Below are 25499 nucleotides of genomic sequence, written 5' to 3'. Positions count from 1 at the left end.
ATTTTTACGGAAAATGTCGGTCGGAGTTTATTTTGATTCCATGGGACAGTCACTTTAATAAGCTGCAATGCCCCCCCCACCCTACCCTGTAACCACAAAAAATGTTAACCTTCTTTGCAGCATTCAACATTGTACACAAAAGGCGTCGACATTGCTGTGCCCGCAATTCTTGCTATTTCTGCTGGCAAAGCTACCTTTGTTTACACAGGACTTTACAATATTGTAGCGATATATATCCTCAGCTATCCTGTTTCAAGTAAGCTTGTGCTTGTCTGTTCTGTTAGGTCTGACCAATGGCGTGATGGACGTGATACTCACTGACACGTCTACAGACAAAGATCTTTGCATCAATTCCTTCCTGGTGATGATTGAGCATGCGCAAACCGCCGGTCTTGGGTCAGTCCAAGTGTATATTAAAGCGGCATTGTCACCAGTTTTCTTCCGGTCGATTACGTAACAATCTCCGGTGATTTTAAACGAAAAAACGCAAAAGCATTTCCAAATTTTAAAACCAGTGTGTCTATTGGAAGTTTCTTTGAGCGGATGGCCTGTTAAATAGCGCGGATTCTAATAGATTTTTTTGTCTGTTGGGGTTTCCGTCGGCCCTCTGGAAGTAAAGAGGTGACAACGCAAATCCTCCTTTTTCTACAGTGTTTTCTACACCTTATCTATGAAAGTGGGTTGACATGGTCTCACTTCCCTGAACTCAATAACAAGAAAAATTTATAGCAAAATATATAAGCGTTCTATTCTTTGTATTACAGCATCATTAAAGCTGATGATATCACAGGAAAGAGCGTGCCAGAGGAACAATCGCAGAGCTGTGCACAAAATATTAATGATAGTGAGCCGACTTGTGGTAAGTGAAAGGCCATGGGTTTTCATCGGGCCACAGTTTATTTAACAGTCTCCAGGATTCAGGATTTGAGTGTTCATATTGATTTTACTGAACAAGTTGACGAAAAACAGGACGACTTTTCTAATTTTTCATTGAATTTCAACTAGTGTAGACCTAGACTGTCTTGATATTGAGTTTTGTTTTTATTGTCAATGCAATACTACAATGCAGCACATTGTCCTATAATACAGGGCCGTAGCAAGGATGGGGTACTGGGGGCACGTGCCCCCCTAATATTATGAAAAATTATAAGAAAATAACCAGTAGGGCCCCCCAATATTTTCTTTATGTTTCTGTATTGTGCCCGCCGAATTTTTGGAGGCCTGCTACGGCCCTGCAATATTTGCTCTTTCTAAACTTTTCGTGCCTGTGTCGTGCCGCCACCATCTAAATTTTAGAATGGCGCCAGCATAGTTGGTAGAAAAGGGTTTATCCATGACCAGTACTGTAGAATGGCGCCAGCATAGTTGGTAGAAAAGGGTTTATCCATGACCAGTACTGTAGAATGGCGCCAGTATAGTTGGTAGAAGAGGGTTTATCCATGACCAGTACTGTAGAATGGCGCCAGCATAGTTGGTAGAAGAGGCTTTATCCATGACCAGTACTGTAGAATGGCGCCAGCATGGTTGGTAAAAGAGGGTTTATCCATGACCAGTACTGTAGAATTGCCCCAGCATAGTTGGTAGAAGAGGCTTTATCCATGACCAGTACTGTAGAATAGCGCCATCATAGTTGGTAGAGGCTTTATCCATGCATAGTTGGTCAGTACTGTAGGTTTTGTTTTTGCAGGTTCTCGATTACGTAACAGGATGATTTAATATCCTATTGTTTCAAATGTTCATGTCTCCTTTACCAACTATATGTCTCCGCTACTAACTAGTGTAATGGTATCTTGATGTTCTGTTTTTAATGTAAAAACATTAAAAACATTAGTTTTTACCAACAATATGTCTCCGCTACTAACTAGTGTAATGGTATCTTGATGTTCCGTTTTTAATGTAAAAACAGTCGTGACCACCATCACTTTAACCATCACCACTGATATGGAATGAGAGAATACTTCATGTTACAGTGTGTTAAGAGACCTTGTCTGGGGTAGCGCTAGCAATACAAACGACATTAACCTGCATTTGTTTTCACAACATCAGACCAAGAACCACTATCAGACGGGAAAACTGAAGAGCAGGATACATTTTCAGAGGGAGTATCGGACACTACACGGTCAGTCGATGATGGACCTGAGGTAGAAATAGAGGAAGACAATGATGAAAAACCTCCACCCGAGATAAAACAAAAACCGGAGGCAAACAATGAAAAACCGACAAACACAGACGTACCGGAAGCCACCAAACCGGAAAATAAACAACAGACGTCTGGTATTGATGTGGCGAAATCTCGCAAATCGGAAGAACCGGAAGTGAGCACACCGGAAGTTAGTCAGACCGAGAGCAAAATCCAGACACCTGGCTACCCCCCACCCGTAATACCACAGGCTAGGCAATTCCAGGCAGGTGTGACGTACGTCGGTATGGATGGATCCATCTACGCCCAGGAAATGAAAGATGGTATGTTAATGGTTAAGGATTTTTGAAATAGGGGCAGTCAATTCCGACACTGACCCTTCATGAGAAAACGAACACAATGGATTTTAGATTCCGTACACACACCATGCTCACGGAAAGAAATTCATTGAGGATTGAAAAAATTTCCGTGATTGCAGAATGAAATCACGTGCCCTTTAGTGTCCTAGGTGTGTATTTTGGGCACGGGAAACGAAATTGTACATTTTCCCACGGAGGTTCCGAAAGTTTTGTTGACTATGCTCCACATAATATGGTCTTGACCAAATGTGACATTTTACTGATGTGACAATAATTAAAGATTCTATTTATGGGGACGGTGATTTGTCCTTTTTCTTGACCACATACTGTAGTTTTGAGATGTTGCCAAAATGTTTATAAATGTGACTTTATACCGATGAATTCCTCCAGCAGATTTCCTACTGGATTTTTAATAATGAGATTTCACCTAAAATGCCCTTATTTTCCTTCAAAGTAGCTGTTACAATCAATTGAGCTATTTCCTGGTATTTTGTTTCAGTTCTCGTGTTGAAGCTTTTCTTAGAGAATATTGGAGCTTGATTCAATAAGAGGTTTTAAAGGATTTTGACGTGTTGACCTATCTTGGAATGGACCAGAATGGTCAAACTATCTCACGAGTACACGATTGTTATAACTTAAAAAATATGACTGATTCAATTTAGAAACAGCAAAGACAGTTTATTCTAAGTTGCTTTTCTATCGTGTTGCTAGGCGATCAAACCCTTATCAACATCATGAAGGATCTCTTGAGGAAGTACACCGACGATCCCGAGACCTCTAGCGCGCCCACTAGCGTCCAGTCTCTGGCTGTTGGTCAGCCCTGCGCGGCGCAATTCGCTGATGACGGCATGTGGTATCGCGCCGTTGTCAGCCGCTTCCATGGCAACGACCGTGTAGAGGTATGTTTGTTAAATGACGTCACTTGATTGTCATAGCAAAAAGGTTTATGCAAAATGTTATGACGGGATGTACGCAAATATTATTTTTGGGGGGAGGGGCCTTGCAAAGGGGGTTACCCATCAAGTAAGAAATATTCCACACAGTGATGAAAAGTACTTTTTAACTTTAGTCTTTTTTACTCCACGATTAACGGGTCTGATTAACTGACTGAATGACTAGAAAGACTAACGGCAAACTGTAGAAAAACTAGTTGGTCTGTGTAGGTGTAAGGCGTGGAAGCAGAAGGCTGAAACGGTAACTTTACTCATTACTAAAGGCGCCTCCGTAGCGAAACAAATCTGTTTTCAAATAGGCGTCAAACATACCATTTTAACCTTTTTGTTGTTTTATTTCCCTTACTAACTTAAGCAATAGACCATGATTTAAATCCGCATTGTCACCAGTTTACTTCCGGAGGTCCGACGGAAACCTCAACCGTTAAAAGACAAAGAATCTATTATAATCCGAGATGTATAACACGACATCAGTTCTAAATTATCAATTACAACCTCAAAGAAACTCCCAATAGACACACTGCTTTTAATTTTTGAAATATTTCTCGCGTTTTCCGTTAAAAATCATCGGAAAATGGTTAGTAATCGACCGGAAGTAAACTGGTGACAATGCGGCTTTAAGAGAACGAATCCCCCGTATTAGGAACAGGGTTACTTTTTGCGGGAGCATGCGCTTGGACTGGCCACTTGTAACACGGGCTCAAAATAACGCGCCATTGTTGTTCGTAATTCACTATTGTCCAGGAATCACTGAAGCATTTCTGTATACATTCCAAATCTTGCTCTCAAAATGATTTTTTTCTAAAAGAGCTTCATTTCTGAATGAGTTTTACGCCGATTGCAACCAAATTTAGCGGGAAATGCCAAGAGCTGCAAATAAACTACGTGAGAATGTTTTTAACGTATATATGACAGTTTCAACGATCAAATTACTTAAATTAATTTGTAATATGGCTATTTCAAAGAACATTGGATATTTTCTCTAAAATCTGCTAGATATCCAATTTTGTTATATATGCTTTTAAAGGATGTATACAGTTTACATATCAGTGTTTACAAGGGAAGAACCGGTGTGTTACACGCTCTGTGTATTGCGAAGACCAAATAAACGCGATAGATTCCTGTGATTTAATTTTTTGCAAACACATTTAATCAAAATTCATTTAAATAATATCGAAATCAATTCCTACAAATTCCGATCTCTTGTTCATTCACTAGCCAAACACTAAAACTTGAACAAGATTTGTTTTTCAGTCACGAATTTTATTAACAAAATGTCATAATGTACAATACAGGATGCATAGTTCTGAGCCCTGAAACTCTTATGTGGTATCATAATTGTGCTTATTTCGTCGTACTCCCCAATTTTACAAAATGAATTAACCATGCTACCCATCTAAGCTAATGTTCATGGAACACATCGAGAGTTGAGATAGTGTGGTACAAAGCCTGCATGTTTTAGTAATTCGGTTTTAATAATTGTAATTTTATGCAATTTCACATGAAGTCTAGCTCCGCAAATCTAAGCTTGATTTTAACAGTTTAAGATAATAACAAACCTTTTATATCACGAAATAGGATATGTTTATGAATCCTTTGTTTTCTACCTTCCAGATTCTATAATTCACAAATAAAATATTCCATCAATGGCTCTTTGACCTGATTTATTCGCATATCCCAGAGATTCAAAAGTTGAGAAACGCAACATAAAATAGCCGAATTGCTAAATGAACTCTATAGATACCTTGCAATAGCATACTGACATAGGCATCCTCTGAAAAAAAAAGGCCTTCCTGCGTGCGTAAAGCATATAATTGAGGTCCAAAAGTTCAAAATTTTGTAAACATCGTGGGTGAATCTCGCTACTCGGCCCTAGACATGGTATGTGATGCGCATGCTCAGACAGAAAGTCACCCTGTTCGTATTAGGGTATGTTCCAATAGAATAGGGTATGTCGTTAAATAGGGTATGTCGTCCGTGAAAGCTATTTTTAGAACAACCAGTTATTTTCAATTAGCCCACTGATTGGTCAGCGCTCACGTTTCCTAGCAACATGAGTCTTACGCGCGATCACATCTTGAGCGATGTGAACCGGCAAAGGCTGTTATGGAAATCTTTTTGACCGAAAATACCTTTCTTTTTTACGAACGCTGTGAAAATGATTTTCCAGAGAGTACGCTGGATCCAATCAACCGTTTCTCGGACATTAAAATGCAAAGAGTGCCCGATTCTAGGCGTGGGATCAACTTCCCCAGTAAACGTTTTTACAGCTAATTCGCAAATTATAAAGCAACAATCAATCATGAAACTGTGTTTACAACACACAATTCTCTTTCAATTCTCTTTTTATGGAAAAGATTACATCCAGAACTTAATACCATTATATTTACACTGATATTGTGGTTATTAACACAGGTATTTCACAAATAAATAAAAGATTTCAAGTCTTTATAATATAGTAAATCGTATTCCAGTGGGTTTCTTGAGTGATTTCTGAACATTTACCTGAAAAAATGAAGTTAATTCATCTAAAAAATATTGTAAATCAAAGAAAATTAAAAGCCTTCTTGTATTAAAATACATAACATAGACTCTGAGAATGCCTAGGTATTCTATTTCACCGAATTGCAGAGATAAAGAACTTTTTAGGAGTCTGCACGATGCACATCTTGAATAAAATCCAAATTCGCCGTCTGCCCGACGTCTTCCGTTCAATTATTTAATAATATTTAGATAACTTAAAATAAGATAACTTAACAGATACCAGGACACCACCCTACGATTAGCATTGTGATCATGAGCCTTGAGGAGCAGCTAAAAGGATAAAAACAGGATAAAAGGATAAAAACAGGCAGCGAACGAAGTAAAGAAGTGCAGAGGAAAAACGTTTATTGTGAAAATGTACTAGCTCGCGAGGTGCTAATAATCAAATATGGCGCGACGGAACCATAAATGGATGCTATGATTGCCAAGCTCGCGCAATCTAAAAATAGCTTTCTAGGACGACATCATGGGCCACGGGGATTCGTTCTCTTACATCATGGTCTCTTGCTGAAATCATATACAATCGATCCCATGAATGCAGGCCAAGGGATAATACATTTACAAGTTCAAAAGTGTCTTATTTTGATAAGGGCAATTTCATTTGTTAAAGATTTCGCCACCGAATTTGTTCTTAATGCAAGAAATTCTTCTACATTGTACAAGGCATTTCAACAATTATTTTACAAGGTTTGGTTTAAAAACTTATTTTCGTTTAACAACTTTTAATGGCAAATGTTAATAGGAGCAATTGTATATGACTTAACCAATTAATTGTATTTTATTGTAGGTGAACTACGTGGATTTCGGTAACTCTGAGTTGGTTGCACTCTCAGCCCTTCGTACGGATATGCCATATTTGCATGTACCGCGACAGTGCTTACAGCTGAGGCTTCACGGCATTCGACCGGTATTTTTCATTCGCCCTTAGGGAAGGACCATTTGATATTTGACGGGGGGAGTGCCTAATTTTGTTTTGCTCAATTTTTTTTCCCGTTTAGTTTTGCTCGAATTTTTTTTCCCGGAGGATGTGGTGATTTTTTCTGCCAGGCATTTATTCATGCCTGTCCTTAGTATTTAGTGACATGCCTGTCCTTAGTATTTAGTGACATGCCTGTCCTTAGTATTTCGTGACATGCCTGTCCTATGTATTTCGTGACATGCCTGCCCTAAGTATTTCTGACATGCCTGTCCTTAGTATTTCGTGACATGCCTGTCCTATGTATTTCGTGACATGCCTGCCCTTAGTATTTCGTGACATATCTGTCCTAAGTATTTCGTGACATGCCTGCCCTAAGTATTTCTTGACATGCCTGTCCTTAGTATTTCGTGACATGCCTGTCCTTAGTATTTCGTGACATGCCTGTCCTAAGTATTTCTTGACATGCCTGTCCTTAGTATTTCGTGACATGCCTGTCCTATGTATTTCGTGACATGCCTGTCCTTAGTATTTCGTGACATATCTGTCCTAAGTATTTCGTGACATATCTGTCCTTAGTATTTCGTGACATGTCTGTCCCTAGTATTTCTTGACATGCCTGTCCTTAGTATTTCGTGACATGCCTGTCCTATGTATTTCGTGACATGCCTGTCCTTAGTATTTCGTGACATATCTGTCCTAAGTATTTCGTGACATATCTGTCCTTAGTATTTCGTGACATGTCTGTCCCTAGTATTTCGTGACATGTCTGTCCCTAGTATTTCGTGACATGTCTGTCCTAAGTATGTCGTGACATGTCTGTCCTTAGTATTTCGTGACATGTCTGTCCCTAGTATTTCGTGACATGTCTGTCCTAAGTATTTCGTGACATGTCTGTTCTTAGTATTTCGTGACATGTCTGTCCTAAGTATTTCGTGACATATCTGTCCTAAGTATTTCGTGACATATCTGTCCTAAGTATTTCGTGACATATATCTGTCCTAAGTATTTCGTGACATATCTGCCGTAAGTATTTCGTGACATACTGTCTTAAGTATTTCTTGACATATCTGTCCTTAGTATTTCGTGTATTTCGTGACATATCTGTCCTAAGTATTTCGTGACATGTCTGTCCTTAGTATTTCGTGACATATTTGTCCTAAGTATTTCGTAACATATCTGTCCTTAGTATTTTGTGACATATCTGTCCTAAGTATTTCGTGACATATCTGTCCTAAGAATTTTGTTTGTTACATCATCCCCAGGCTACCCCGGACGGCAGCTGGTCTCCTTCAATCATCTCTAAGCTGAACAGCTTGGTGGTTGGCAAGGACTGTGTCGCATTGCAAGAGGTATGACAGAACCCTTTTAACTCGAACAACCATGCTTGAACTGCTTATTTTTGCTCTAATAACTCGAATTCAAAAACCTGGATTACTCAAAATCTACGCTAAGTTGAACCTATTTTCCTCTTCTCTTAAGTCGCGTTTTGTGCGTATAATGATTTTGAGTGATTTCCATCAGGCGTTAATGGATAGTGATACCTGTTTTTTTATTAATAAAAAATATCTATTTTCAATCCATCCCAATAACTCGAATCCCCGCTAACTTGAACAGATTTTGTCTTCTTTAGAAACCTCGATATAGCGGGTTTCCCTATATATAGCACAAGATTCACAATCGCTATGTGCTGTGGAATCTGGATTTTATGATTAGAAGACTTCCCCTTGTCTTTCTTATTATCCGCCATATTTTTGTATGTCCTGAAGGCGTAAAACGGGAACCGGGCTTCGCCTTGTTGTTAGGCCGAAAAAGGGAGATTTGTTAACGGTTACGGAGTTTTAAGTTCCAGTACCGGGAACCTGGACGCGATTGGTGGTTACCCAATACTTCGGGTAACAAAAGCGACCAGGAAAACGGGATCCAGCATCCATACCCCTCGACGCACCAGATCCTTCCCCTTCTTCAGGACCCTGGTAACAATCTGCTACGAAGTATGTATGTAATGCTGCAAAGGTCTGGCTGTGACACTTCCCCGTTTTTGTCCTTCTACAGGGAGAAGCTGTCCCCGGCAAGCCGCTAGAGGTTCGGCTCTGTCTCCCAGAAGGCATCAGCATCACAGAGTTACTTCTTGCGCAGGGACTGGTACGACCTACAGGCCAGGCTGCTGTAGTCGTGCCCAGTCCCCAGGTTATCCCGGCTGGTGCGCGGAACAGGCCTCCACCAAAAAATGTGGAGAAGTCAAGATTATCCGCAGCGCAGGCGCAGTAAGTTTATCAGAGAGTAGGAAGGTTTAGCGTGGTCGTATATAGGTTAATTATATAGTAGGCATCATTTGAATATTCGAATAAAAGAATATATTATATTTTTAAAAACAAAGAACAGTCCAAGTTTCTATCCTGCAGATGTAAGTTAGAAAGACTGACTAACAGGGGGTGGGTAAAGCAGCCTGTTGAAACCTTGGGTAACAGCGTTGAAGGACTCTGCTAGGTAAATTTCCCGCGATATCTCACCATTGTCGTAGTCGCCATTGTCCGCTCTTCCCTCTGCGATCTTGATTTTTTTGTTTTTCCAGAATTCACGCCATGCTGATAAGTGCACGCGAAGCCGATAGTATGGTGTCACGCACAGAGCTACCGCAAATTGGCGTGACATTTGACGTGACAGTCACGCACGTGAGTGAGCCCGACTGTATCTATATTCAGCGGGTACCCCCACCAGAAACAGATGATATGGACATCTACGACGCAGACCCTACGCTGATTTTGGCCGAGGACGAATTAGAGAGACTGGAGCGAATGGCAGAAAAGATCAACGGGCCGGATTATTTCAAGAATTTCGAACCACTCGCAGCTGCGCAGAAAGGTAAACAGCTGTCGATTGTTGTTTAAAAACTTGCCTATCTGAAGAGTTACGCTGAGCAAAAGCACCTCGTTTTAACGGCATCACGTTATTACTATATTCTGACTTCCGTCATTCAAAATCCTTAAAAAAAGAGAATTCATTGGCCAGCACTGAAATGTTTTCCAATCACGCCACCTCTCCGTAAGCCACTGACCAACCAAAAAACACCAATTGAAATTTCGTTAGTTTGAATGACGGAAGCCAGAAAGCGGTTTAGCAGTTGGAAATTGTTGATGAGAGCTCGCAGAACATTGAAAACCGCAGGAAGAAAGTTTCAAGTCCGAAAAAAGCTTCATACATTTTCTTTAATCCTAACCCACCGAGTAAAGTACCCCACAGTCACAGATTCTACCTGCAGTTTATCTTTACCAGCTCCTCCTCCTTGTTGTCTCTCCCCTATTCAATCAGTCAATGATAAATGAAGTACTTTTGCAAGGCATTCCAAACAAACATAATACAGACGGGCGGACAAAAGCGGTTTTATTGAGGTCGTACGAAGACGCCTACATAAACCAGGTCCTAATTTGTGGTGTAGAAGAATAACATAAGGTTGTTCCTTTTTTTTCATGCGCCGTTCCAAATAAAAATACATACGAATGCCTGGATATGTATCAAATCTCTGATTTTTCCAAGAAGATTGGCCATTTAGTAAAACTTTGTCTTACAGGCCATGTTATTATTTATCTTACTCCAAAGATATTCACACTAGCGAAAGAAGCGAAGATAGGGAAGAAAGTAGATACGCGGGAGCTTGTGCGCGGGAGCTTGTGCGCGGGTGTATATCAGCGCGAAAAAGACGCAAAGGGAGAAGGAAGCTCTGAAAAAACTAAACTGTTCCTTTCCTTCTTTCCACGCTTGCGTCTCCTATGTACTGATTTAGACACGCATGTAAGCTCACATCTCTGTTTCCCTAACCTTGTTTTTTTTTCTTCGCTGCTGAAAAGCCGTCTAAAAGGCTGCCGCCGTCGCCGCTGAATCTTTTGTGTTGTTCTAAGGGACGGACCAGTAGAAAAGTGATGGGGGAGGGGGGTATTGGGTCCCAAAAAAATTCGCAAACCCCTCCCATGTGCTCCTCTATCTTCTGCAGGCATGTTATGCTGCGGACAATACACAGAAGACGACATGTGGTATCGGGCCCAGGTCATCTCGGTGGAGTCTGGCAACCCCCTCAGTGCGCATGTCCGATACATAGATTACGGGAACGACGAGGTGTTACCCCCAGCAAGGTATTCTTGCGAATCTTCTTAAAGAAGACCTATCACGCCGCCATTTTATGCTCCCGCACAATACCGAGTCACAAGAAGAATCCATTTCCATTGGCTAATTCAAGCAAGTAACTGATCAAATATCATCAATAAAGTATCAGTCTTAATCGCGAATAGTTATTTTAAAGTTTTCTTGCGATCAGACTGTTGTATTTTTCGATGTAAATAATAACAAAGAAGTGGTTGATCGATATTCCTTAATAACTCAAAGAGATTAGATACCATAAATATCAGTTTACATAAAACAACTAAGGAAGAAAAGTTTAATTTCGGACACTATTATCGTTTTACAATTCCGCAAGGTGTCTTTAAAATCGTACGAATTGCAGTTAGGGATAAGGGGCAGTATCTACTGCTTCTTTGTAGGCTCTTCTTCGGGAAATAGAGATGAACCCAAGATACACTATCTTCAGAAGCATATATGTATGCTTTTAATTTCTTTTGCTGACGCTTAAATAAAATAGCGAATAATGAAAACGTTTTGATGTTATTCTTGGCCTGAATTTTTTTTCCGGTCCGAATAAACTTGTAGTCTAACGAAAAAACTTCATTGCCCGTATACCACCCGAGAGCTCAGAAGTCACTTACTCAATGTCAACCTCGTTTTCAGGTTACGCGGTTTCCCGTCCGAGCTACTCGACCTTCCGATCCAGGCCACGCGCTGCCGCCTCGCTGATATTCAACCACCAGGGGAGACTGCAGATCCAAGCGCTGGCTCTAGCTGGCCTGAGAAAACAAAAGACGTACTAATACAAATTGTTGTGGGGAAAACGCTGACCGCTAAGATCGTGGTAAGGATAACTTGATTTTTGCACTTTCATTATAGTGCGACGCGCGTTTATCATGTGACGCGCGCTGCCGTGGGGGGAAGCGTTTATCATGTGACGCGCGCTGCCGTGGGGGGAAGCGTTTATCATGTGACGCGCGCTGCCGTGGGGGGAAGCGTTTATCATGTGACGCGCGCTGCCGTGGGGGGAAGCGTTTATCATGTGACGCGCGCTGCCGCGGGGGGAAGCGTTTATCATGTGACGCGCGCTGCCGTGGGGGGAAGCGTTTATCATGTGACGCGCGCTGCCGTGGGGGGAACCGTTTATCATGTGACGCGCGCTGCCGTGGGGGGAAGCGTTTATCATGTGACGCGCGCTGCCGTGGGGGGAAGCGTTTATCATGTGACGCGCGCTGCCGTGGTAAACAAGGCTCCGTGCTCCGTGCGACTCCGGCTCTCGTCCACACGTATCCGGCGTAATTTCCGGCCGTATCCGGAAATTTTCATAATTATTACGCGAGATTTCACTGTTGTGATTGACACGAACTTTTTACCTTGGAGGATTCCGTTGTGCCCTGATGTACTGACGCATTACTTTGCCTTCTTTGCTGGTTTACTAATGGAGTTTATGTCAATCAATTTCTTGCATCCATATTGACCTACTTCATAAAAATGTGGCCACGGTAGCGTGCGTCGCATTGTAAGATTAGAGCTGTACAGGCCCGCAAATGATCCCGGCCCGCAAATGACCCCCCAAAAAAGCACACGGTAGGCCCGCAAATGACCCCCCAAAAACAACATAGCAGGCCCACAAATGATCCCGTAATAATGGAGGGAATGGAACGCTTGACTTTATGCTAGATTAAAAAAGAACACTTTCTTTCTGTAAAAGGAAATTATACATTTTAATTTAAAAAATGAAAATACATTGAAAAAATAAAGCAATTTATTTTTTCTTTACTCTCTGTATTTATTTGAAAAAACTAGACTTCTATCACAATAACCTCTGTATGCGAGATTTAGCGTGTTTTCAGCGACCGGGATACGTGAATTCTAGAAAAACACATGCGGAATTCAATCCAATATTAGCTTACAACAAGAAAGAGAGTATTATGATCAAAATCTCTTGCTTACAGATAAACTTCTAACTTGTTTTTCTCTGACTTTTATAGTTTTTTTTTCTTTGTAAGGATATGAGGTAAAATTACATTTGGGATAACGGGATCTAGGGAAAAGTTATTTTTAAACTGTGACATGGGACAAGTAAGACTTAAAGTCGGATAAAAAGGCGATACTGTTGACATTGTCGTGTTTTATTGTTTATTTCTTTATCTCTATTTATAATCATTGTATTTTTTTATGAATATCAACGTCGATTGTCTAACAAAAGCGTAAAATAAATCTGATATTGTCACCTTCTTTGGAAACAATGAAATATGAAAATGCCTGTCAAGTACATTATGTTCAATTTAAAACTAAAGCAAGGGAACAGCAATTGTTTTTTTTTTCTGTTTTAGATTATTAGTAATCAAGATTTAGATTATTAGTAATCAATCCATAACTAAAGTATAAGTATGATGTGGTGTTCGATTAAAAATTCTTGATTAAATGACCGATCAAATCAAAATGTCGTTTTGTTTAAAGTTTAAAATAGTGCAGTAAATAGCTGACGTTACAATGCTTTATTAGAATTGGAATTATAGCGGATTATAGAAGATTATCAATAACGCGTATGGAATAAACGCAGGAACTTGACAGCGTTCTTGCATTTGTCAATATAAAAAAACTTCAGTTTTTATTAGAAGTATATTTGTAAGCAATAGATTATGATCATAATACTCTCTTGTTGTAAACTAATATTGGATTGAATTCCGCATATGTTTCTCTAGAATTCCCGGTCGCTAAAACACGCTGAATCCCGCATAAAGTGCGACTAGTCTTTCCACATAAATGCAGAGAGTAGAGAGAAAATATATTGCTTATTTTTTTTAAATGTATTTTCATTTTTTAAATAAAAACGTATAATTTCCGTCTATTCAAAATTCTTTTACAGAAAAAAAGTGTTCTTTTTAACTCGGGAATGCGAAGCATGTACGAGTTATTGTGGGGACTCCGATCTCACTCCATCATTGGATAACTAATCCGTAAACTTTTTATGGTCTTTCTGTGCTTTTGCAACACAGCAATCCTTAGGTCATCCTGTAAACTTCCGGTGTTCAACTTCCGGTTAAAGCTTAGTACTATAAAATGGCTTTGGCATCGACCTGCGACAGCTACGGTTGTTTGTTTGTATAGCCGTAAAATATATAATATAGATTTAGGCACTGCCTAAAAGCGGAGCCAGCATTAAACACCTTTTGTTTTGACTGATCGAAGTATTTTTTGGGGGATCTAGGATCCTGCTCTTTACTGAGATTTATTAATTGGACCAACCAAATGGATCCAGGCCTTATTCAATATTTTAAATTATGCAGTACATCAAAGTAAAATCCACAAATGTATCTCCTTTCATGCGTTACATATTGGTGCACCCACCCTTTACCATATAGTGGCCTTGTTGTTGGTGGCCTACTCCAAAATGAATGCAATGGAGAAAAAGACAGATTGATTTTGGAAGCAAATTCTAAAAAGATACATCCAAGACATCACTGACAGTGCTAAAATGCTACCTTATTCAAACCAAACCCTTTCATTGATCTATGTTTGGGGTAGAGAGGAAACAGCTAAGAATATCAATTGACTAAAAAATTGTCGACGGGAGAGGAGAAATAAAGGAAATCGACTCAACTTGAACGGTTTGGTGAAAAAATATAAAAGTAATGAAAATAATTTGATTGAGCATTTATTGACATTTCCCCTTTCCCATTATCTTAACCTTTTCACCACCACAGGCCTCTAAAGAGGCCAAGCCTATTCTATCCAAGCTATGTGAACAGAACATGGTTGTTGCTAGTGTTATATAGTTTAAGTATCTTGCCCTAAAAAACCCTTCCCCTCATAAAAGACCATTAATGTATATTTGTAACGGTACATTCTGACAAGCTTTGTCCTTGCGAAGAACAAGTAATGGATGAAACAGGATATTAAAAGATATTATATAGTGTAAGACACAGGTTAAATGTGATGCAATACTGAAGTTTTCATGTACCATTTTAAGCGGTGATTTCCCATCCTCATGGGAATTAATATCTACAAATATACATCCAGTAATGCATTATATTTTGGTGTTTTTAGAAACCCTGGATCCAACCATTCCAATAAAATAAATCTAAACCTCTAAAATAAATGTAATGGGAAAGAGACTGACTAGTCATTTGAGCCCCCTCCCTTATGGTCCCGCAGAAGTCAGGGGTTAATGTGGGGTTTTAGACCACTTTTTAACCAGAATATATCAAGAGGGGTGGTGGTATTGACTGTTTTTGACTCTTAACTTGGAAACAGGCTTTTATTAAAGTCTAATCCCCCACCCTTTCCTGGGACCATGGGTGTGGGGGTATCAAATGACTAGTGAATAAGAACATCCTACTGTTCTCTTCAAGACATGATTTTTAATTCTCATGTCTTCCAGTCTTTAGCATTCATCTTGGCCCTCAGGTAGTTCCTGGTTCATAAAAGAGTGAAAACAATTATTTATTATTTCTTTCAAAACAATCTTTTTATCAAGCCATTTATAATCTAACTAAATTTCCACAACTATTTGGAAAAAAAATAAACACATGAGATGCAAGATGCAGCCAATAACAACAAAACATATTGAAAATAGGGTTTTTTTTTATCCTCAATAAGGAAAATTTCTCTTGTAAGTTGAAAAAGCTGCTGTATCTTCTAAGGATATGTATCTTCTTAGGACTAAGAGCACAGGATATAAAGACAAGAACGGTCTTCTTTAGCAGTATTTGACAAATGCAACACGCTTTTGGTTAGCCTTTATGAAATATCTCAACACAATTAATCTGCCCTGAAGAAGTCTTATTAAAGACGAATTCCAGTTTTTGTTGTATTGTATTTTATTCAACACAATCAAGAATATAGATCAAACGAAGAATGTCAAAACAAAACCTGTTATGCTCAAATAATTTGATTACTAAGTTAAGTACTCGCATTCTCAAAGCATACAAAAAGGACAACAAAAAGCCTAATAACTGTCATATCCTCAATAGACAATATAAATCGTCGTCCGAAACTCACCTTGTTCACTTTTTAATGTGAACTGTTACTTGCTTAAATTTACTAGCTAAAACCAGATAAATCTTGGCGTGAATGAATGTTAGTAGATCTCCTCTAGTTGACTTTATCCTTAAGTCACAAAATTTGAGGCAAAATAAAAAATCATCGCATAATCGACAAGAACTTTTTCCCTTGCTCCGTGCTTGTATTTAGTCGCCATTTCGGGGCCGAGTGGGGCCTGGGAGTCGCGCGTCTGACTGGCTGGCTGACTGACTGGCTGGCTGGCTGACTGGCTGGCTGGCTGGCTGGCTGGGTACCCGCGCGATGACCACAAAAACAAGTCGCATACCTATACCATATTTCTATGCCTATGGGGCTACGCGCGCGGCCTGCGGCCGCGCTTGGCTCCGCTACAAACACATGGCCCCCGCTTCTTCACTGAATAGCGATTTTGCGCCTTTCTTGAGTGTTAACATGCATAAAACACATTATATGACAGTAGCGTGATCAATTATTGCGAGTATTTGATTTTGTTTCCGGAAAGAACATGCTGAAATTTGACATGCTAGCAAAAAGCTTTTCAATCATTACGATACCAATAGTAATAAAAACAATTTTAGTTACTGGTCAACTCAGTAATGCCACGTTAGTCTAGCGGTGCGACTACTTGTCTATGACCATTGCGTCCCGGGTTCGAATCCCAATGAGGGCAATTTTTATTTTTACTTTTCATTTTACTTTTTATAATAATAAAAAATTATACTGTTCTTGGTGTGTCATGACATCGAAAAGAAAAAAAAGGTATAAGGACATTTTTATGTACTCTCAGCATCTTGGATGTGTTCATGCTTTGTTCAGTATCCTGTATATCTTTTATGCACACAAGAAAATAACTAGAAAAATACATTTGCATTCATGAGTTGGCTCACAGAGCCTTTGATTTAATCTAGCATAGAGTCGAGCACTTCATTTCGCGTTCCATTCTGTAAATTATTAGGGGATCATTAATTTGCGGGCCTGCTATGTTGTTTTTTTGGGGTGATTTGCGGGCCTACCGTGTGCTTTTTTGGGGGTCATTTGCGGGCCTCAGACTTCGTCTCAGACTTTGTTTTGCATTGTTTAGTGTTTTGGTCCGCCTGTGTGCATTTTGCTGTATGACCGTGTACCAGATGACGGAGGAGCAGGAAAAGACATTTCTGTTGGTAAACTACTGGCAGAACAGCAACTTGCCAAGTACATTGGCACTACCACTATGGCCAATACCAGCTCAAATAAAGGTCTCCCTAGACCGGAAATCGATAACGCAAATGTCTCAGAGTTAAAGGCTAAAGCAGACGCGAGCAATGTAGCATTGACTTCGGCCGGAAGTGCTGCCATTCTGTTATCTCCACAGGAGTTTTTGACAGGTACTAAAAAAGCGCAGATAAAACTACCAAATCCTACAAATGTTCAAAGTAAAGATGCCACTGACATTGCCATGACAACATCACCGTCTAAACCATGCAGTGTTTCCGGTAATGTCGTTGTTGAGGGTCAAAGCTTGCCTGACCAGGGTGGTAATGGTAGTACTGTCTTTGCGAAGGCATCTGATGACACTGATGCTAAACCGGAAACAGCGTCATCGGAGCGAAAAGAAGACGTCACTCGACCTATCACTTCCGGTACGTCAGTGTAAGCAATTCAGCTCTCGTTCTACGTAACTCTCGATGTGTCTCATCTTACGATTCTTTCATCGAGTCTGTAACCTCTCCTGGCGTTACGTACGTCATGGTCACGCAAACCAGGGACGTGCTATTGGCGTCACGAAACCAGGTGTCAGAGTGAAGCATGGTAACGCAACCATGGATTTGTTATTGACAGCTGTACGGTCACGCAGTGTCGATTTGTTATTGTTTTCACATATGGTCACGCAATCAAAGGAGTCTTACACTACGGTCACGCGACCAAAAGTAACGTATGCTTACGCAACGTGCGATTCGGTGATGGTGCCACTGTGATTAATGGAAAACATTTATTTTGTGTCACAAACTGTCACGTTGATTTGGCAGTGGTGTCATGCAATCAATAAATGTCAGGTAACACGAAACAGTAAGCTGTTAGTCACGCTGTGCCTTATCAAGATGATGCCGTGTCACGCTATCCCTTATCAAGATGATACCGTGCCACGCTACCCCTTATCAAGATGATGTCGTGTGACACTATCCCTTATCAAGATGATGCGGTGTCACGCTACCCCTTATCAAGATGATGTCGTGTCACGCTACCCCTTATCAAGATGATGCCGTGTCACGCTACCACTTATCAAGATGATGTCGTGTGACACTATTCCTTATCAAGATGATGCCGTGTCACGCTATCTCTTATCTAGATGATGCCGTGTCACGCTACCCCTTATCAAGATGATGCCGTGTCACTCTCTTATCAAGATGATGCCTTGTCACGCAACACCTTATCAAGTTGATGCCGTGTCCCGCAACCCCTTATCAAGATGATGCCGAGTCACGCACCATTTCACTCACGGAACATTAGAGACTTTGTGCGAGTCTTTCAACGCTTGCGGTATTTTTTGGATCGGGTCGGACGCGTTAGTTTTGTTCGCCTTGATCTTTTTACAAGGTTAGGTGATCTTTTACCCTTGAGATTACAAGGTGGAAAATAAATGGTTAAAATATTATTTAGCATTATCTCTTATTGAAGTTTTTATTGCTACGCGGCCAGCCCAGGGAACGTCTCAATTCTCAGTACGAATAATCTTCATCGCAAATGCAAATGCATCAGACGCAAATGAATTATGGGGCAAATTTGGCTACTGGCATATACGTCTCATTTGCATTGAGACAAAAAAAATTCATCGAAAGGATTCGGTTCTAGAGCTAGCCTGAATATAAGGCTTTCCGGGATATACTTCATAGGGAACAATAAAAGGGCCTAGTGCTCGTGGCTATTAGAGTTTCTGGCATGCTATTTATCAATTTTAAGTTATCCCTAAATATGTGCATATTCAATTTATTTTATGTTCGATCGGGTTTTCACGCCGTTCTGGTTGTATGCAACCTTTTCCGTTTATCTTGTCATCCTCAATATAAACGGGCATTTATGCACACTTCTTGCTGCTCGAACTTGATAAGTGTGTGTAGGACGTCATATTCCATTCCTGTACACTTCCCTTAAACTAATCAGAATGTTAATGTGTGTTTAAGACGCTTTTACATACTTTCCTTACTGGTCAAACCCATTAAGTGGTGGACGTGATATTCCTGTTATTGCATTTCTTCATAATTACCTAACTGGCCAAGCTAGTTTAATATGTGTAGTAATAGATATCATTTCGATTGCATTCATACACACTTCCCTTACTGTTACTGGTGGAACCTGTTTTATGTGTGTTGGACGTGATATTCCTCTTATTGCTGTTTGTCATCTTTGCCTTACTAGTCATACTGGTCAAGCTAGTATAGTGTGTGTGTAGTAATTGATATCATTATGATTGCATTTTTCACACTTCATTACTGGTCAAAAGAGTTTTATGAGTGTTGGACGTGATTTCCCTCTAATTGCATTCCTTCATACTTACTTTACTGTTCAAGCTAGTGTAGTGTGTGTGTTGGAATTGATATCATTATGATTGTATCTTTGCACGATTCCTTACCGGTCGAACCTGTTTTATATGTGTTGGGTGTGCTATTCCTCTTAGGAGCGGACCATTTGACTTTTAGGGGGGGGGGGGGGGTGATTTTATGTCTGCGAGAAATTTTTTTTTTCGCCCATTGGATGTGCAGGAGTTTTTTTCCCCGTGTACTGCTATGCAGGATTTTTTTTTTCTCGGAGCCCACGTCTTTTTGCCTCATTTTTTCCCAATCGGCATTGTTTTTTCTTTTCTTGTCCTATATCTTTAATATAGAACTCCATACGTTGTGTTTCATTCTTTTTTACCTTCCAATAGATTGAAATTATAATTGAATTAACTCACTAGGTAAAGGGATTATACATGGTAAGACCTTCGTGTCATAGCCAAACGAGTCTTCGCTATCAAGCTCATACTTTGCATATTGAGTCAGATAAAATAGCAAAAAAAAGAAGCTTCTTTGAAATCTCCCGCATTTGTTAGAATGTTTTTTTAAGGTTCTGTTGAAATATTCCACAAAACAAGGACATCTTTAGGGGGTAAGCATTTCTATAGATCCCATCTCCTGAATTTTAATCGATGGTTGGTACCTCTGCCTATATGTGAACACAAAGAGGAAACAACCTCATTCACATTATATTATATTGTGGAGAAGTCTATCAAATTAATTATGAAAGATTTATCTATTTTATCTATTTATATACAATATGATGTTACAATACTCCAAATGCCCTGAAGAAGTCTTATTAAAGACGAAAATTTGGCAGAGTCGATTTCCAGTTTTTGGAGTATTGTATTCATTGTTCTGGTACGAGATCGCGACAGTTTGGGCTTTTTGATTCTATCAATATGATGTTACAGTTTGTATATTGATCTATTAAACCTTTTTATTTTTTTGTTGTTTTATTAAGTCTTAATAAAACGAAGAGAAATACAAAATACACATATCAAAAATATAGAGGAAAACGTTTTATAGAGTAAAAACATCAAAGTTATCACAGAATTTTGATTTTATTTCATAGAGTTCATCTTTTCACACAATGGCTTTAACTTGTGCATGAATTTTTTTCTGCTCATTTGCTTTGCTCTTTGAAATGTAGCTTGCAGGATATTTTTTTTTTCAAAATCACCCCCCCCCCCCTGAAAAGTCAAATGGTCCGCCCCTTATTGCATTCCTCCTTACCATACTGGTCAAACTAGTTTAGTGTGTGTTGGACGTGATGTAATTTTAATTGCATTCATGCACACAGAGCCTCTTAGTGGTCAAACTAGCAGTTACTTCCATGTCTTCTCTATTGAATAACTGCAATCGTGGGCTTACCGTTAATCCCTAACACACTACCACGGTTACATAATAAAGTCAACGCACACGTGACGATATCCTTTTTCTGGAAATGCTATGGAAGGTTTACGGTTGATTGTCTAATACTCCTGAGATTGTACCACAGTCCTCAAAACGGGAGCGACATAAGAGAGAGAAACCTGTGCATCCAGATCCATTAAAAAGCTACAAAGTCATTTGTTTTTCTTTTTTACAATTCTTCGCTACATTTACGCCGGGACGAGAGCTACACTCTTTTTTTTTTTTCATAAGAACCTTTTTTTATAAGAACGTCGAGGCTGAGATTTTACCAAATTTTAAGAACATGTCGAGGCTCAGATAGCAGTAACAAATTGCTTTTTTAGTCTTATGTGTTCTAAAATGCAGTGTTAAATTATGTCCAATAATAACAACCTTAGATATTATATTGCTATTGATGATTTGTGTAATTCTCCTCCTAATAATTGATTGGATACTATATTTTATAAGCACTAAAATTCAAAAACATCGTTAAAAATATTTTCAGCCTTAAAAAGCTCAAAAATAAGAACGGCCCAGGCTCAACTGAAAATAAGACGTTCATATAAAAAAAGAGTGTATTAGCTATACACTTTGAAAAAAAAAGTGTAATGTCGCATGACGGCGATCGACAAAGATAGGGACTTGGTTTAAAGCATAACTGTGATATTGCTATGGTTTCCTAAAATTACAATTAAAAAAAACAATGTAATGTCTTTGTTCTCTTTTGTTCTGGCTTTGACTATTACAAACAATTACATTTTGTTGCACGGTTTCGAAACCACTCTAATGTTCATTACGTGAAAATACGCCTTCGTCTGCACTGATAGTCAATCAATAAGCGAAAGTAAATTAATTTGAACGAAACGACAATTGCACTGGTTCTTATATGCGGATGCTCACTGAACCAACAATTTCATGAAATAGTTTTTATATAAAGCTGTAGAGTATAGGATGCCAAAAGACGTTATTCGATGTTAAAGTCTCAAATGGGAAGGATATATAAACAAATTTTAGAGTACTTTGATCCACTTTGATATTTCGCAAGAGACTTATAATCGGCCTCTGTCAATGTTAATACGTTAGTTTCTGATCAGAGGAGGATGTACGATTAGCCACACACGCCATCTTTTTAAAACGACGAAAAAGACATTACACCACCTCATCTACGAGAGTTTTAACCATTTGTCTTTTACAGAGATAAAAAGTCGAAAAGTAGTTATCACTTAATCGTTTTGATTGAAAACATCATCATTGTCGACAATTGCTTCTTGACTAGTGTCCTCTTTCCCAGACGTATTCTTATCGTTCTCTGAGTTCTCCTTGTCCTATGAAGACGTATCCGTTTTGCTCTTTGTTTTATACATCTCAAGCACTTCATCGAACATCCCACATACCTCGTCATCAAACCCATAAATAGCTCCTGCAAAATACAAACTCGCAAAAGCAAAGTACAAACTCGCAAAAGCAAAATACAAACTCGCAAAAGCAAAATACAAACTAGCAAATGCAAAATACAAACTAGCAAATGCAAAATACAAACTCGCAAAAGCAAAATACAAACTCGCAAAAGCAAAATGCAAACTCGCAAAAGCAAAGTACGAACTTGCAAAAGCAAAATACAAACTCGCAAAAGCAAAATACAAACTCGCAAAAGCAAAATACAAACTCGCAAAAGCGAAATACAAACTCGCAAAAGCAAAATACAAACTAGCAAAAGCAAAATACAAACTAGCAAAAGCAAAATACAAACTAGCAAAAGCAAAATACAAACTCGCAAAAGCAAAATACAAACTCGCAAAAGCAAAATACAAACTAGCAAAAGCAAAGTACAAACTCGCAAATGCAAAATACAAACTAGCAAAAGCAAAATACAAACTAGCAAAAGCAAAATACAAACTAGCAAAAGCAAAATACAAACTCGCAAAAGCAAAGTACAAACTAGCAAAAGCAAAGTACAAACTAGCAAAGTAGAATACAAACTCGCAAAAGCAAAGAACAAACTAGCAAAGTAGAATACAAACTCGCAAAAGCAAAGTACAAACTCGCAAAAGCAAAATACAAACTCGCAAAAGCAAAATACAAACTCGCAAAAGCAAAGTACAAACTAGCAAATGCAAAATACAAACTAGCAAAAGCAAAATACAAACTAGCAAAAGCAAAATACAAACTCGCAAAAGCAAAATACAAACTCGCAAAAGCAAAATACAAACTCGCAAAAGCAAAGTACAAACTAGCAAAGTAGAATACAAACTCGCAAAAGCAAAGTACAAACTCGCAAAAGCAAAATACAAACTCGCAAAAGCAAAATACAAACTCGCAAAAGCAAAATACAAACTCGCAAAAGCAAAATACAAACTAGCAAAAGCAAAATACAAACTCGCAAAAGCAAAATACAAACTCGCAAAAGCAAAATACAAACTAGCAAAAGCAAAATACAAACTCGCAAAAGCAAAATACAAACTCGCAAAAGCAAAATACAAACTCGCAAAAGCAAAGTACAAACTCGCAAAAGCAAAATACAAACTCGCAAAAGCAAAATACAAACTAGCAAAAGCAAAATACAAACTCGCAAAAGCAAAATACAAACTCGCAAAAGCAAAATACAAACTCGCAAAAGCAAAATACAAACTCGCAAAAGCAAAATACAAACTCGCAAATGCAAAGTACAAACTCGCAAAAGCAAAGTACAAACTCGCAAAAGCAAAATACAAACTCGCAAAAGCAAAATACAAACTCGCAAAAGCAAAATACAAACTCGCAAAAGCAAAATACAAACTCGCAAAAGCAAAATACAAACTCGCAAATGCAAAATACAAACTCGCAAATGCAAAGAACAAACACGCAAAAGCAAAATACAAACTCGCAAAAGCAAAATACAAACTCGCAAAAGCAAAATACAAACTAGCAAAAGCAAAATACAAACTAGCAAAAGCAAAATACAAACTCGCAAAAGCAAAATACAAACTAGCAAAAGCAAAATACAAACTAGCAAAAGCAAAATACAAACTAGCAAAAGCAAAATACAAACTCGCAAAAGCAAAGTACAAACTCGCAAAAGCAAAATACAAACTCGCAAAAGCAAAGTACAAACTAGCAAAGTAGAATACAAACTCGCAAAAGCAAAGTACAAACTCGCAAAAGCAAAATACAAACTCGCAAAAGCAAAATACAAACTCGCAAAAGCAAAACACAAACTCGCAAAAGCAAAGTACAAACTAGCAAAGTAGAATACAAACTCGCAAAAGCAAAGTACAAACTAGCAAAAGCAAAATACAAACTCGCAAATGCAAAGTACAAACTAGTAAAAGCAAAATACAAACTCGCAAAAGCAAAGTACAAACTCGCAAAAGCAAAATACAAACTCGCAAAAGCAAAATACAAACTCGCAAATGCAAAGTACTCGTGATGTTGATTGCAAAACATGGGAATGCGAAACCGAATAGGGCAGTGGCCCCGCCGTAGTTCCGTCCTTCGTTATTTATTTATTTTACTGATGTGATTTCCCCAGAGGTTCGCCAGCTTAGATACCAAGACCGAGAACAATGCTTTATTGTTTGACAGTCAACCATATCTTTTGTGCAGCGCCTAAATTGGCCAGTTAATTCCGATTAATAATCATCATACCATTCCATAATGTTTGCACGGCTCAGCGGCTCCCACAAAGCCATCATCAATGTCGTCATCAGAATCGTTCCCACATCATAAAAATGCATTTACTTTTATTTATTCTACTGATCGCAAAAACCATTGAAGCCCTTGTCGACATGTTGGCTTGAAAGTTTAAAGGTTCTGTAGTGTTTGTTTTTGTTCAAGAGGCGTTATGTTGTTGGTATCACCGCCTTTGTTGTGTGCTGGCTTAATCCCTCACGTAAATAATATGATGATCAAAGAACTTAATATTGATTAATAAAAACAAAACTACCTCGAATGAAAAGGACTACTAAGTGTTCTTTCGCGAGCATTTGCCATGCAAGCTCCTGCGAAATACGAACACGCGAGCTTGCGCGAGTTGAAAAAATACACAAGTTCAGGAGAGTTATACATCTATAAAAAATGTTGCCCTCGAAAATCCATGTGTCGTAGCCCGCGGTGGCTTATGGCTAGCGTATAAACGACTGAATCCTTGTATCTTCAAGCCATGTGACTGATCATAAAAACAACAAGAATTCTACAGCTTTTTAAACCTGGATTTGTATTCTATTTACGCTTATTTGCTTATGGACTTGATACCCATGGAACACTGCGGGGTATGATACACAGATTCTCCGAATGCAGCCTTATTTTAAATACATGTATAATGAATCACTTAAGTCTAAAAAATAGATGAACTATAAGGAAAGAGCTGACAAGATATAAACTGCAAATATTAAAAACAACTCGTTTTGCCAAACTATCATAGTACGTGATCTTATTTTTTGTTCGATAATTCCTTTTGAAACGAAAACAAATGAGATTCTAAAAATACTTGCTAAGAGGTCTATTTTAAGACAGCAATAAGTTGGTCCGACTTGCGTGCCA

At 38.9% G+C, this 25499-nt stretch overlaps 1 protein-coding gene across 4 annotated transcripts in view; it reads left to right on the top strand.

The window, feature by feature from the left end:
• The window catches only part of LOC116608645 (RING finger protein 17), a 47463-nt gene extending 28765 nt beyond the window's left edge, over nt 1-18698 (top strand). For all 4 annotated transcript variants that reach the window (XM_048721867.1, XM_048721868.1, XM_048721870.1 and 1 more), the window contains 11 exons: nt 285-396; nt 765-859; nt 2047-2463; nt 3211-3398; nt 6784-6903; nt 8178-8264; nt 8968-9179; nt 9488-9777; nt 10904-11042; nt 11692-11872; nt 17138-18698. In XM_048721867.1, the coding sequence (XP_048577824.1) occupies nt 285-396; nt 765-859; nt 2047-2463; nt 3211-3398; nt 6784-6903; nt 8178-8264; nt 8968-9179; nt 9488-9777; nt 10904-11042; nt 11692-11872; nt 17138-17689 (2393 nt within the window). In that variant the 3' untranslated portion in view covers nt 17690-18698. The remainder of the gene's footprint in view (nt 1-284; nt 397-764; nt 860-2046; nt 2464-3210; nt 3399-6783; nt 6904-8177; nt 8265-8967; nt 9180-9487; nt 9778-10903; nt 11043-11691; nt 11873-17137) is intronic.
• The last annotated feature ends 6801 nt before the right edge of the window (nt 18699-25499 follow it).

This window comes from Nematostella vectensis, chromosome 14, assembly GCF_932526225.1.
Source record: "Nematostella vectensis chromosome 14, jaNemVect1.1, whole genome shotgun sequence".
Lineage (NCBI taxonomy): Eukaryota > Metazoa > Cnidaria > Anthozoa > Actiniaria > Edwardsiidae > Nematostella > Nematostella vectensis.
Note: the sequence above shows the minus strand (reverse complement) of the source record. Positions and strands in the feature narration are given on the sequence as shown.